Source organism: Hypanus sabinus, chromosome 22 (genome assembly GCF_030144855.1).
Source record: "Hypanus sabinus isolate sHypSab1 chromosome 22, sHypSab1.hap1, whole genome shotgun sequence".
Classification (NCBI taxonomy): domain Eukaryota; kingdom Metazoa; phylum Chordata; class Chondrichthyes; order Myliobatiformes; family Dasyatidae; genus Hypanus; species Hypanus sabinus.
Window position 1 is genome coordinate 23,084,569 of NC_082727.1, and position 14,293 is coordinate 23,098,861.

A 14,293-nucleotide genomic window follows, 5' to 3' on the forward strand; every position below is an offset into this window, starting at 1 on the left:
TTTCAGCTTCCCAAGCACCTTCTCCTTGGTGATAGCAACTACACCCACTTCTTCCCTTAATTTCTGGCAAACTGTTAGTGTCTTCCACAGTGAAGATTGATGCAAAATACTTATTAAGCTTGTCCATCACCTAGTCCCCAATTACTACCTCTCCAGCTGTCTGATATCCACTCACACCCCTCTATTATTCTTTAAATATCTGAAAAAAAACTTTTGGTATCCCCTTTTATATTATTGGTGAGTTTACCCTCATACTTCATCTTTTCACTCCTTATGGCTTTTTGTGCCTTCTGTTGGTTTATAAAAGCTTCCCAATCCTCTAACTTTCCACTATTTTTTCTACATTACACACCCTCTCCTTTGCTTTTATGCTGTCTTTGACTTCCCTTGTCAGCCACAGTTGCCTCATAGTCCCTTTATAAAATACCTCTTCATCCTTTGGATGTATCTATCCTGGGTTTTCAGAATTACTCCTGAAGCTCCAACTACAGTGTCAGGAAGTGTATGGAAATGCACTTTGGTAGAAGATATGAAAGGGTTGACCATTTTCTAAATGGAGAGAAAATACAAAAAACTGAGGTGCAAAGAGACTTGGGTGTCCTTGTGCAGGATGCCCTAAAGATTAATTTGCTGGTTGACTTGCAATATTAGCATTTATTTCAAGAGCACTAGAATATAAAAGCAAGGATGTAATGTTGAAACTTCATAAAGCAGTAGTGAGGCCTCACTTGGAGTTTTGGGCCCTTTGATCTTAGAAAGGATATGTTGAAAGTGTTCAAAGGAAGTTCATGAAAATGATTCTAAGTTTGAACAGCTTGTCATATGAAGAGCATTTGATGGTTCTGGGCCTGTATTCACTAGAATTCAGAAGAATGAGGGGTGAGCTCATTCAAACCTATCAGATGGTGAGGTGTCTTGATAGATTGAATGTGGAAAGGATGCTTCCTATGGTGGGAGAGTCCAGACCAGAGGACACAGTCTCAGAATAGAGAGGCATCCTTTTAGAACAGAGATGAGGAGGAATTTCTTTTGCCAGAGAGTGGTGAATCTGTGAGAATCTCGGCTGTGGAAGCTGAGTCTTTATGGATATTTAAGGCAGAAATTGATAGATTATTGATTGGTCAGGGCATGAAGGGATATGGGGAGAAGGCAGGAGACCGGTGCTGAGAGGAAAATTCGATCAGCCATGATGAAATGTCAGAGCAGATTCGATGGACAAAATGAACTAATTCTGCTCCTATATCTTATGGTCTCAATGGTGGACATCAGGTAAACCTTCAGACAGAATGAATTATGCTTAAGCACCTGGTTGATTTTCATTCCAACTGTCTGAACTCGATACAATGTCCAAATTCAAAGTACAAATTCCACAGGTTTAATGTTCTACAGAAGGTAGTTTGGCTGTGATTGAAGAGACTATCTGATTGCCACTGACTGAAGGCTTTACCTGGTGATAAAGGGTTTCAGCCTGAAATGTTGACTGTTCATTCATTTCCATAAACATTGCCTGACCTGTTGAGTTCCTTCAGCATTTTCTGTATATTGCTCTGGATTTCCAACATTTACAGACTCTCCTGTGTTTAGACTTTACCCAGGACTGTTTTCATTATCCAAAATTTCTCAATATAAGATCTTACACTCCTTTGTTTTAACACAGACTAATTTTAATGATACCACCCCCACTTAATACAGATAAACTAATCCTTCAAGAAGGTCAAAACGCTACTTTCAGGAACCTAGTCCCAACATCATAACCAGGCACACCAACTCTCCCACTGATGGTCATAGAATTCAAGAGAAAACAGATAATGCAAAATTAAATTCACCCCTTGCTGCTCAATTCCTTTGCGTAACAGAGAGATGACATTTGCTCCTTTGCTTCCGCTGATCTTGTATCCCTTACCCCACGAAATGAGAAAACCCTGCAACAAAAAATTTAGCAACATGTGAATTATTTACACAGAATATAAAACTTTTCATCAGCCTCTCATTCAGTCTAGATTTAAGAATAAAGATGAACCAGCTTCTTATTCCTCACCTGTTGCCCTCACGGACAGAACACCTTTGAGCACTCTGTAAATCAGTGACCCTGCTTGTCCTGACCCCCAGAGGAAGAAGCACGTCATGCAGAGAACATACCCGGAGAGATCCTTGGCAAGAAAGAAATCACAGTCTTCCAATTACATTCAGGAGCTTACGATTCCTTTTCTCAGGGATCTTTCACTCTCTGTCATGCCTTACTGAAACAGTCAGTCTCTGAGGTTTGCATTGTTATTGCACAATGGAGCAGCTTGTCAACCTTCCAGTGAATTAACAGAATTGTACAAATGCAAGAGGTGTGATCCTCTCCATAGCCAGGCCTTAACGGAGACAAAATCTCAAGAAATCTTAATTATGATGTGCTTCTAGTTCCACCCATGAACGAACACAGGAAGTGAATGGTTCTGAAAAATAATCCATTCATATCTCTTCATAGCACCAAATCATATTGTTTCCTCGCGGCCCAGTAGCACATGCTTTGCGGCCCAGTGGTTGGGGACCACTGGATTAGAGGATAGCCAATGTTGTTCCACTGTTTAAGAAAGGCTTTAAAAATAAATCAGGAAATTATAGGCCAGTGAGCCTGACATCAGTAATGGGCAAGTTATTGGAAGGTATTCTAAGGGACAGGATATATGAGTATTTGGATAGACAGGGACTGATTAAGGACAGTCTCCATAATCTTGTGTGTGGTAGGCCATGTCTAACCAATCTTATAGAGTTTTTCAAGGAAGTTACCAGGAAAGTTGATGACGGCAGGGCAGAGGATGTTATCTACATGAACTTTAGCAAGGCATTTGACAAGGTCCCACATGAGAGGTTGGTCAAGAATTTTCAGCCGCTGAGCATTCAAGATGAGGTAGTAAATTGGACTAGACATTAGGTTTGTGGGAGAAGCCAGAGAGTGGTAGTAGATGGTTGCCTCTCTAACTGGAGGGCTGTGACTAGTGGAGTGTTGCAGGGATCGGTACTGGGTCCATTGTTGTTTGTCATCTATATCAATGATCTGGATGATAATATGGTTAACAGGATCAGCAAGTTTGCAGATGACACCAAGATTGGGGGTGTAGTGCACAGCAGGGAAGGCTGTCATGGCTTGGTGCTGGATCTGGAGCAGCTGGAAAAATGGGCTGAAAAGTGGCAGATGGAATTTAACCTGGACAAGGGCGAGGTGTTGCACCTCAGTAGGACCAACCAGGGCAGGTCTTACACAGTGAACGGCAGGACAAAGGGATCTGGGAATACAGGTCCATAATTCATTGGAAGTGACGTCACAGGGCCTTAAAGAAAGCTTTTGGCACGTTGGCCTTCATAAATCAAGGTATTGAATACAGGAGATGGGATGTTACTGGACATTAGTGAGGCATGATTTGAAGTATTGTATGCAACTTTGGTCATGTATTTGCAGGAAAGATGTAAATAAGGTTGGAAGAGTACAGAGAAAATTTACAAGGTTGGATGGGACTACAAACAGAGGTCACAGGTTAAAGGTGAAAGGTGAAAAGTTTAAGAAGAACACAAGGGAAAATGTCTTCAGTCAGCGGGTCACGAGAGTGTGGAATGAGCTGCCGGCGCAAGTGGTGCATACGAGCTCAATTTCAACGTTTAATAGAAGTTTGGACAGGCGCATGGATGGGAGGGGTATAGAGGGCTATGGTCCAGGTGCAGGTCAATGGGAGTGGGTAGCTTAAATGTTTTGGCGCAGGCTAGATGGGCTGAAGGGCCTGTTTCTCTGCTGTCCTTTTCTATGAATCTATACTCTGCAATTCAAATGCTTGTCCAGATGCTTCTTAAATGTTGTGCCTGCCTCCACCACCACCACCCACTCAGGCAACATTGGCGCCATAATAGCACAGTGGCTAGTGCAATACTATAAGCGATCGGGGCATCAGAATTCAGTCTTCAGTTCTGACTCCACACGCAAGAAGTTTGTACATCCCTCCCATAAGCGTGTGGGCTTCCTCTGGGTGCTCTGGTTTTCTCATTGTAAATTATCCTGTGATTAGGCTACGGTTAAATAGGTGAACTGCCGGGCAGTAAAAGGTTAATTGGGCCAGAAGGGCCTGTTCTACACTGTACCTAAATAATTAACGCAGCTTGGCCTATGTTATTTGTTGTAAATGTTATGAAGCCTGGGTTGTGTGGCTCATTGGGCCAGAAGTGCCTGCTCCTCCCTCTATCTCTAAATAATAAAAGAAAAGTTTCAGATTCCAATCACCTCTGGGGGAGAAAATTCTTTCTTTTATCCCCTCTACACCTCCTAGCTTTTACTCCAGTTACCTGCTAGTTTTAGTCATCTCACCCATGGGAAAAAGTTTCTTGCTGTGCCTTATCTACGACCATCATAATCTTACATACCTCCGTCAGGGTCCCCTCAGCCTGTTCTGCTCCAAGGGAAAAAAAAAGCAGCCTACTCAAGTCTCTCCTCGTACCCACGATACGTCACGCCAAGCAACATCCTGGTGACTTCTCCTCTGCACCCTTGCCATTGCAATCATATCCTTTCTACAGAGGGGGCAACTGTCTCCCACTGGGCTAGGGTTAAATAGGCGGGTTGCTCGAAGGGCATATTCTGCAGTGCATCTCAATAAATAAGTATATATGTAAAACTAGAATGGCACACTGCATTCTAGCTGTGACCTAACATTCTATAAAGTTGTATTATAATCACCTTGCTTTAAATTCTGTGTCCAGACTAATGATGCTCGGTATTGTGTATGTCTTCTTCGACACTTTACTACCTGTACTGAAATCCTGACAGATCCTTGGACTTGTACATGTTTACAAATATCCCTAAAGGCCTGACCATTCATGTGTGTTCCCTACTTTATTAGTCCTCCTAAACTGCATCGCTGCTACCTGTGGCATTCCTCCGGGATCACTGCGGAGACCCTTGGTGTTGGTGGTAAACATGAATGGTTTGGATTGAGATGGTCATTAAGTTCAGTGAAATCTGGAAGTTCATATAGAAAATACGGAGGGTAGTCTTAGGCTACATCATGATAGTGGTGTTCTGGTGAAATGGCTGATAACTGGCAGGTGGATTCAATCCAGATTTATGTGAGCTGACGTATTTCTGGGACACACTCGGCGAATGGTATGGCCTTAGGGAGAATAGATGACCAGAGGGACATTGGAGTAGAACTCCAGAGGTCCTTGAAGGTGGCAGCACCAGTAAACAAAGTGGTTAGGAAGGTGAACGGGGTGCTGGAATTCACCAGTCAGTACACAGAATGCAAAAACAGGAAGGTTCTGCTCCAACTTTATGGAACTTTGGTTGGAACTCAACTGGAGTACAATGCTCAGCTCTGGGCTCCTCAGTGACAAAGTTACAGGTGGAGCAGAGGGGATTCACCAGGATGTTGCCAGGGATAAACTTTCTTAGTTTTGAGGAGAGTCTGGAAAGACCTCCCAAACCAGCAGGACGAGCGGAGCAGCTGTGGGAAATTTGAAAAAGTACAGCTGAATAATGTCATAGAGTCATAGAGTACGACAGCACAGAAACAGGCCCTTCAGCCCATTTAGTCCATGCCAAGCTATTATTCTGCTAGTCCCATTGACCTAATTCTGAACCACAGCCCTCTTTACCCCTTCCATATATGTACTTATCCAACCTGCTCTTAAATACCCACTGCCTGTTAAGTGATGGCATGCCCGGACGCAGTGGCCTCTCGGGGGCCAACCAAAGGTGCGTTTGTCTTTTTTTAATATCTTTTTTACGATCGCAAGACAATGCTGGACTTCAAGAACTTTGGAATCTGCAAGTCTACCCCACTGAGCTGCTCATTGGTGGAGCTGGAGGAACTGATTTGGTTGTTGCCTGCTACAGGAAGGCATTGGAGAAGGTGCGCGAAGGTAGAGTGCAGTCTCATGGCAGGTAATTGCCCTGGATGTTTCTCTTTTGAGCACAAGACCCTGTTGGAAGTTGATAATGTAAGATGTCGCCGGCCTGTCTCCCTTGTTTGTTGGCGCAGGGGAGCTGCGTGGCCTCGGTTGTAGCGAGGACGAGGCCCCAAGCTGTGGGCTGCATGACAGGACAGGAGTCACTGGAGGTGGGGTAGCATGGCACCCTTGCTCTGTTGGGGGCTGGCATCTCCCATCAATGCTGCCCTCCAGTGTTTGATTGGTAGAATGACAAGCTGGAGAGCCTGCATGTGTTTGTCTGCGGAATGTCAGGAACCGCACCGTCAATTTATAGGAAAGAACTGCACACTATACTCCAAATTAGGCCTCATGAACTTATAGAACATAGAATAGTACAGCTCATTACAGGCCCTTCGGCCCACAATGTTGTGCCGACCCTCAAACCCTGCCTCCCATATAACCCACCCCACCTTAAATTCCTCCATATACCTGTCTAGTAGTCTCTTAAACTTCACTAGTGTATCTGCCTCCACCACTGACTCAGGCAGTGCATTCCACGCACCAACCACTCTCTGAGTGAAAAGCCTTCCTCTAATATCCCCCTTGAACCTCCCACCCTTTATACAACTTCAACATAACATCTCAACTCTGGCACTCAATACAATGATGTATGAAGTCCAATATGCCAAAGTGTCTCTTTATGATCCTATCTGCCTGTGACATCACTTTCAAGGAACTATGAATCTGAATTCCCAGATCCCTCTGCTGTACAGCACTCCTCAGGTCTCGATGGTTCACTGTGCAAGTCCTACCTTGGTTTGTCCTGCCAACATACAACGCATCATTCTTGTCTTAACGCCCATCTTCTCCTCAACCCTTCCACTTGCTGCCCTGCTCCTTCTTTTCCCATCCACTGCCACTCTAGTTTAAACTTTTCTGAGTAGCACTTGTGAACTTCACAGTGAGGATATTAGTTCCCCTCCAGTTCAGGCACCTCCTACCCTCTTAAGTAGGTCCCAGCTGCCGTGGAAGAGAGTCCAATGATCCATAAATCTGAAGCCCTTTGCTCTGTACCAGTTCCTTAGCACATTTTGAACAGCACTATCTTCCTATTTCTCACCACACTAGCACGCTTCATGGGTAGTAGTCCTGATATTACAACCCTGGTCCTGCTTTTTAAGTTATTGTCAAATCTAATTTGAAGGAATTCATTTCACTTCATGCCTGTATCATTGGTGCTAATGACCGTGACATCTGGCTGATCACCCTCTGCCCTCAGAGTGGTTAAGGGGATTCTGAGGCTCACTTGGGGCCACAGACATGCCTATCTGTACCCCTACTGTTGAATCTCCAATCTCTGTCACTTTGCCTGACTCCACACTTCCCTGGTGAACCTCCAAGTCTGTCACGGTGCTGCTGCTACCCTCCGCAAGGACATCCCACTATCCAAAGGGATATACCTGTCAGAAAGGGGAATAGCCTCGGGGGACCCTGGTCCATCTGCCTACCTCTTCTGGTGCTCGTCACTTTGTCATGGTGGAGAGGCTTGAGAATTCCCGAGATCCCAGGGGCAATGCTGTCTGGAGCTTAGCCATCTGGCACTTTCGGGTCACCGATGGCGGTAAGGTCAAGGGGAGGTTCTAGACAAAGAGTGGTCCAACCAAGACTTCAATGGTGGAGTTGGTAGAAGTTGACACATCACAACAGCAATAAAGGCGGAGGAATTTTGCAGCAATGGAGGGTCTCCAGTTGCCTCGCATTCCACGTCACTGGACCTTGATCCTGATCTGTCAAGGGTCACATGGTGGCTGTCTGTGCATCAGCCTCTCCACCTTAAACAAAGTCATGGACAGCCATTCTTCATTAAGGGAATCCACCCTAATGTCCCAGTTACTCAACTACCTGCACCTTAGGTGTGAAGTCCTGACTGAAATTCCTACCTCGGTGCTCTCAGAAACCTGAATAGCCATGCGTCCAACTCCAGCTTCAGTTCCTTGACATGGTGAGTCAGCAGCAGGACAATTGTCCTAATTGCCATCCGAGTGAGACCAAGTCTAAAGATCTTACCTTCCCTGAACCACCATCTGCTCTGGTCTTCTTGCTAAAGCCTCCTCACTTACTCTCTATCACAGCACCTGGACTTTGACAACAGCTGCTCCCAACAAATGGCCGCACCGCTAGTTTTTGGCTGTTTTTACTTGGTTGGTGTGCCTTACAATTAGCCAAACAAAATGTTTTGGCCTTCCTTCTAGCTTGAAAAACACTACATATCAATAAGGTTGAAAAGAGTACAGAAAAAAATTTATAAGAACATTACTGAGACCTGAGGACCTGATTGAAAGGGAAAGATTGAATAGGTTAGGACTTTATTCTCAGGAGCATGGGAGAATGAGGGGAGATTTGATAGAGGTATACAAAATTATGAGGGGTATAGATAGGGTGAGAGGTAAAATATTTAAGAGGAACCTGAGGGAACTTTTCACTCAGTAGGTGGGGAGTATGTGGAACGAGCTGTGGATATAGGTTCAATTTCAACATTTACTAGAAATTCACTAAGTACTTGCATGGGAGCAGTATGGAGGATTATGGTCCAGGTGCAAGTGGATGGAACTAGGCAGAATAACAGTACACATGGACTAAATAAGCTGGTGGGCATGGTTCTGTACTGTAGTCCTCTATGACAAACAACTCAGAAAAGGACAAACAGCCCATCATGTTAATGGCTGGGGTGCATCTATTTTAATGAAAGGAATATTATAGGGAAGGCAAATGAACTCAGATCAGAATGTGAAACTATGATGCTGCGGCTATTCCAGTATTGGCAGCTCAACATTCCTAGCTTTCAATGTTTTCAGTCAGATAGAAAAGAGGGAGGCAAAAGAGGCAGAGGAGCTGTATTGCTCATCAGGGAGACTGTCACAGCTGCACTCAAAAAGGACGGACAGCGAAGCGATATGGATAGATAAGAAGGACGCAGTCTGATGGGGTTATACTCTTTGCTTCCCAACAGCCAGTGGGAGATAGAGAAATAAATATGTAGACAGATTGTGGAAAGATGTAAAAGCAAGAAGGGTGACTTCAACTTCCCCAAAGTTAACTATGATTAGTGGAATAGATATAGATGGGACAGAATTTCTCCAGTGCAATTAAGAGAGTTCATTAAAACAGTATATGAATAGTCCAATCAGATTAGAGTCTATATTTGGGTCTTGTTTTGAGAAATAAACCTAGCCAGGTGACTAAATTTTTAGTGGAGAAACATTTTGGGAACAGTGATCATAGGATTTAAAAGAATTATGAAAGGTAAGTCTGGACCTTGTGGAAAAGTTCAAAATTGGGGGAGATAAATTATGACATGGCTAGACAGGATCTAGTGGAGGATTAATTGGGAGCAGTTTTTTTAATCGGGCAAGTCCACAGCTGTGGTACATGCAGAGGTTGTTTAAAGACAAGTCGATCAAAGCTCAGGATGGGCATGTTGCAGTAAAGAGGGAAAACTAGGGTGGTAAGGTAAGGGAACCTTGGATAAAAGAATTTCAGAATTTAGTCAAAAAGAGAAAGGAAGCACATGTAAGATCTAGGAAGCTGAAATTAGGCAGGACCTTTGAGAAATACAAAGAGTGCAGTAAGATGCTCAAGCAAAGAATTAGGAAAGTAAAAATGGGCCAAGAAATGTCCTTAACAAGTAGGATTAAAGAGAATCCCAAGGCATTTTACAGTTATATTAAAAGCAAGAGAACAGCTAGTGAGAGGAAGAGCCTCACAATTTATGCTTGGAGCCAGAGGATGTGGACGAGGAACTAAATGAGTGCTTTGCATCAGTATTCACGACAGAGAAGGACATGGAATATAGTGAGATTAGCGTGGGTCATATAAATGTGCAGGGGCATCTTGAGATCAAGACGGGGTGGTGTTGGGTCTTTTGAAGAACATTGTTACATCTGTCCACATAATCCGATGGGATACGTTGCTGTTTATTGAATGAAGGCATGAAGTTGTTCAAGCCACGACGAAAATCTTTCTATCCTGACTCACAACAGGTAAGGTCCAGGACTGGAGAGCGGTCAGTGGTGTTCCTTTGCTCATTAACTCCTGGAAATTATAGGCCAGTGAGCCTCACATCATTGTAGAGAAACTATCGGAGAGGATTCTTAGGGATAGGGTTTTATGTGCATTTGGAAGCACATGGCTTGATCAAGGGTCAGTCAGTGTAGTTTTGTGCAGGGCAGGTCATGTCTTTCCAATTTGACTGATGTTTTTAAGGAGGTGATGATAGGTGATTGCCAAAAGTAGAGCAGTAGATGTATTGATAATGGATTTTCGTAAGGCACTTGACAAGGTCTGTCATGGTAAACTGATCCAGAAAATTAAGATGCATGTGATCCACAGTGACTTTGCAGTTTGGATTCAAAACCGGCTTGCTCGTAGTAGACAGACTGTAGTGGTGGAAAAGTGTTACTTTGGAGAACTGTGACCGGTGATGTTCTGTGAGGACTGGTACTGGAGCCTCTGTTATTAGTAATCTGGATAAATGACCCGGATGAAAATGTGAATGGGTGAGTTAGTAAGTCTGCAAATGACACAAAGATTGATGAAGTTGTGGGCAGTGTAGGGGGCTGTCAAGAGACGCAATGGAAGATCAGTTACAGATATGGATGAAGAAATAGCAGATGGAGTTTAATCTGAGCAAATGTGATGTTTTGCATTTTGGGAGGTAGAATGCAAGTTCAAAGTAAATTTATTCTCAAAGTACATAAATCACCATGTACAACTTTGAGATGCATTTTCTCACGGGCAATCACAGTAAATACAAGAATCATAATAGAATCAATGAAAGACCACACCCTGCAAGATGGACAAAATAAACAACAAACTGTGCAAATACAAAAAAAAGAAATAATAAAATTAAGTAAATAAGCAGTAAATATTGAGAACACAAGGTGAAGAGTCCTTAAAAGTAAGTCCATAGTTTATGGGAACAGCTCAGTGATGGGATGAGTTAAGCTGACTGAAGTTATCCCCTCTGGTTCAAGAGCCTGATGGTTGAGGGATAATAATTGGCCCTGAACCTGATAGTGCAGGTCCCGAGGCTCCTGTACCTTCTTTTTAATGGCAGCAGCGAGAAGAGAGCATGGCCTGGTTGGTGCTGATGCATTAAGTGGAATGTACACGGTTAGGCAGGAAATTGGGGCTGAGAGGAAAAATGGATCAGCCATGATGAAATGGTAGAGCAGACTTGATGGGTTGAATGGCCTAATTTTGCTCCTGAATCTTATGGCCTTAAGGGCAAGTCACTTAACAGCATTAATGTTCAGAGGGAGCATGGGGTCCCAGTCCATGGCTCACTGAAAGTGACCACACAAGTAAATAGTGTGGTAAGGAAGGCATGTGGTATTGGTAGGGGCATTGAGTAGAAGAATCAGGTAGTCATGTTACAGCTATATAAAACTTTGGAAAGACCACATTGTGTACAATTTGGTTTGCCCCTATATATAAGGATGTGGAGGCTTTGGAGAAGATCCAAAAATTGTTTGCCAGGACGCTACCTGGATTAAAAGGCATTAGTTGTAAGGAAATGTTGGACAAACTGTATTTTTCTCCACAGAGTGTCAGAGGCTGAAGGGAGACTGACAAAAGTTTCTAAAATTATGAGAGGCATAGACATGATAGATAGCCAGAATCTTTTCCCTATGGTAGAAATGTTAAGTATTAGAGGATATGGATTTATGGTGAGATGGGGAAAGTTTGTAGACAATGTGATGGGAAAGTTTTTTTACATAGAGAGTGGTAGCTATCTGTAATGGCCAGCCAGGAGGGCGGTGGAAGTGAGTATAATAGTGGCACAAAAGAAGCTGTTTGATTCACACATGAAAACGCAGGAAATGGAGTGTCATGGGTCACGTACAGGTAGATGAAATTTAGACAATAGACAATAGGTGCAGAAGTAGAGCATTCGGCTCTTCGAGCCTGCACCGCCATTCTGAGATCATGGCTGATCATCTGCTATCAATACCCGGTTCCTGCCTTGTCCCCATATCCCTTGATTCCCCTATCCATAAGATACCTATCTAGCTCCTACTTGAAAGCATCCAGAGAATTGGCCTCCACTGCCTTCCGAGGCAGTGCATTCCAGACCCCCACAACTCTCTGGGAGAAGAAGTTTTTCCTTAACTCTGTCCTAAATGACCTACCCCTTATTCTTAAACCATGCTCTCTGGTACTGGACTCTCCCAGCATCTGGAACATATTTCCTGCCTCTATCTTGTCCAATCCCTTAATAATCTTATATGTTGCAATCAGATCCCCTCTCAATCTCCTTAATTCCAGCGTGTACAAGCCCAGTCTCTCTAACCTCTCTGTGTAAGACAGTCCAGACATCCCAGGAATTAACCTTGTGAATCTACGCTGCACTTCCTCTACAGCCAGGATGTCCTTCCTTAACCCTGGAGACCAAAACTGTACACAATACTCCAGGTGTGGTCTCACCAGGGCCCTGTACAAATGCAAAAGGATTTCCTTGCTCTTGTACTCAATTCCCTTTGTAATAAAGGCCAACATTCCATTAGCCTTCTTCACTGCCTGCTGCACTTGCTCATTCACCTTCAGTGACTGATGAACAAGGACTCCCAGATCTCTTTGTATTTCTCCCTTACTTAACTCTACACCGTTCAGATAATAATCTGCCTTCCTGTTCTTACTCCCAAAGTGGATAGCCTCACACTTATTCACATTAAACATCATCTGCCAAGTATCTGCCCACTCACCCAGTCTATCCAAGTCACCCTGAATTCTCCTAACATCCTCATCACATGTCACACTGCCACCCAGCTTAGTATCATCAGCAAACTTGCTGATGTTATTCTCAATGCCTTCATCTAAATCGTTGATGTAAATCGTAAACAGCTATGGTCCCAATACCAAGCCCTGTGGCACCCCACTAGTCACCACCTGCCATTCCGAGAAACACCCATTCACTGTTACCCTTTGCTTTCTATCTGCCAACCAGTTTTCTATCCATGTTGAAACCCTGCCCCCAATGCCATGAGCTCTGATTTTACCCACCAATCTCCTATGTGGGACCTTATCAAATGCCTTCTGAAAATCGAGGTACACTACATCCACTGGATCTCCCTTGTCCAACTTTCTGGCTACATCCTCGAAAAACTCCAACAGATTAGTCAAGACTAGACTAATTCAGCATCATGTTGGGCACAGACATTATGGCCAAAGTGTTTTGTGTACCTGCTGTCATGTTCTATGTTGTCAATGTCTATGTCAGCTGGATCTGTTCTCCTTTGAGCAGTGGTGGTTAAGAGGGGACATGATTGAGGTAGGTAAAATTATGAAGGGTACAGATAGGGCCAGACTGCAAAAAAATCTGTTCCCTTATCAGTAGTAAACAAAACAACAGAACATCAGGAAAAGATTTGGATGGGATATAAGCGGGAACCTTTTCACCCAGAGAGGTGAGTACATGGGATGCAGTGTTTCTTGAGATTTTCTGAAGCGGCATGTTAAAAAGCCCCTTGATGAACGTCTGCATTGCTCAGGTGCTGGGATGGGGGGTTTGTAGAGATGGGTGGCTACCGGTCAGCATGGCTGTGGTGGGGTGAACGAATGGCCTGATTCCATTCTGTATGGCTCTGTGACTCCGTCACGCTGCTTCTAATGGGAATAATTCTGCAGCCTAGTGCTAACCAAATTTGGCAATAATTCCAACTATTACTCAAGTGTGAAATTGGTGAGTGTCGAAACCAGCTCAACGATAAAGAGCACGCTCGAAAATTTCAATCATATATTATCAAGAGAGCAAGGGACATGCAAAACAAAGCCAGATATTTGGTAAAGAACCTGATAAAACCTCAAATAACTATTACTAAATTATATCCTGACATTGGATCAGTCTGAGGACTTGTCCAGCAGTAAAGGCAGCAATTTAGAAACAGGAAGGGCAAAGGGTGCCTGCATAACCCACAGGAAAATCACAGAACTGTCGAGCACTGGAATATCAGCTCACCTCATACATTCTGTCAACCCACACCTGGTTTCTAACATCCTTACAATCAGAGGACAAAAAAATGACAAATCACATTTATCAGTCAGATTATCATCACATCGGATAACTTAACCTCAGTTCTTCTCCCCTTTTGGACATAGTTGCAATGTGACTCTGGAAGGTGTGGCTGTTACCTGGTCAGCTACAGTCCCGCAACTGACATTTGTTAATGGAATTTTCCCCAGTCTAACAGTATGTGCATTGGGAGCTGACAGAAACACATCTTTCATATTATATGCATAGATGCTCTGAATATTTCATTACCTGAATTTCTTCACATATTTTACAAGATACTGACCAATGAGGATAGAGAAAGTTTCAGTCCTTATCAGC

General features: G+C 43.6%; 1 protein-coding gene across 1 annotated transcript in view; it reads right to left on the reverse strand.

The window, feature by feature from the left end:
* The window catches only part of LOC132379435 (hexokinase HKDC1-like), a 139,577-nt gene that overhangs the window by 99,220 nt on the left and 26,064 nt on the right, over positions 1-14,293 (reverse strand). Inside the window, exon 8 of the mRNA XM_059947295.1 lies at positions 1,827-1,922. Coding sequence (XP_059803278.1) covers positions 1,827-1,922 — 96 coding nt within the window. The remainder of the gene's footprint in view (positions 1-1,826; positions 1,923-14,293) is intronic.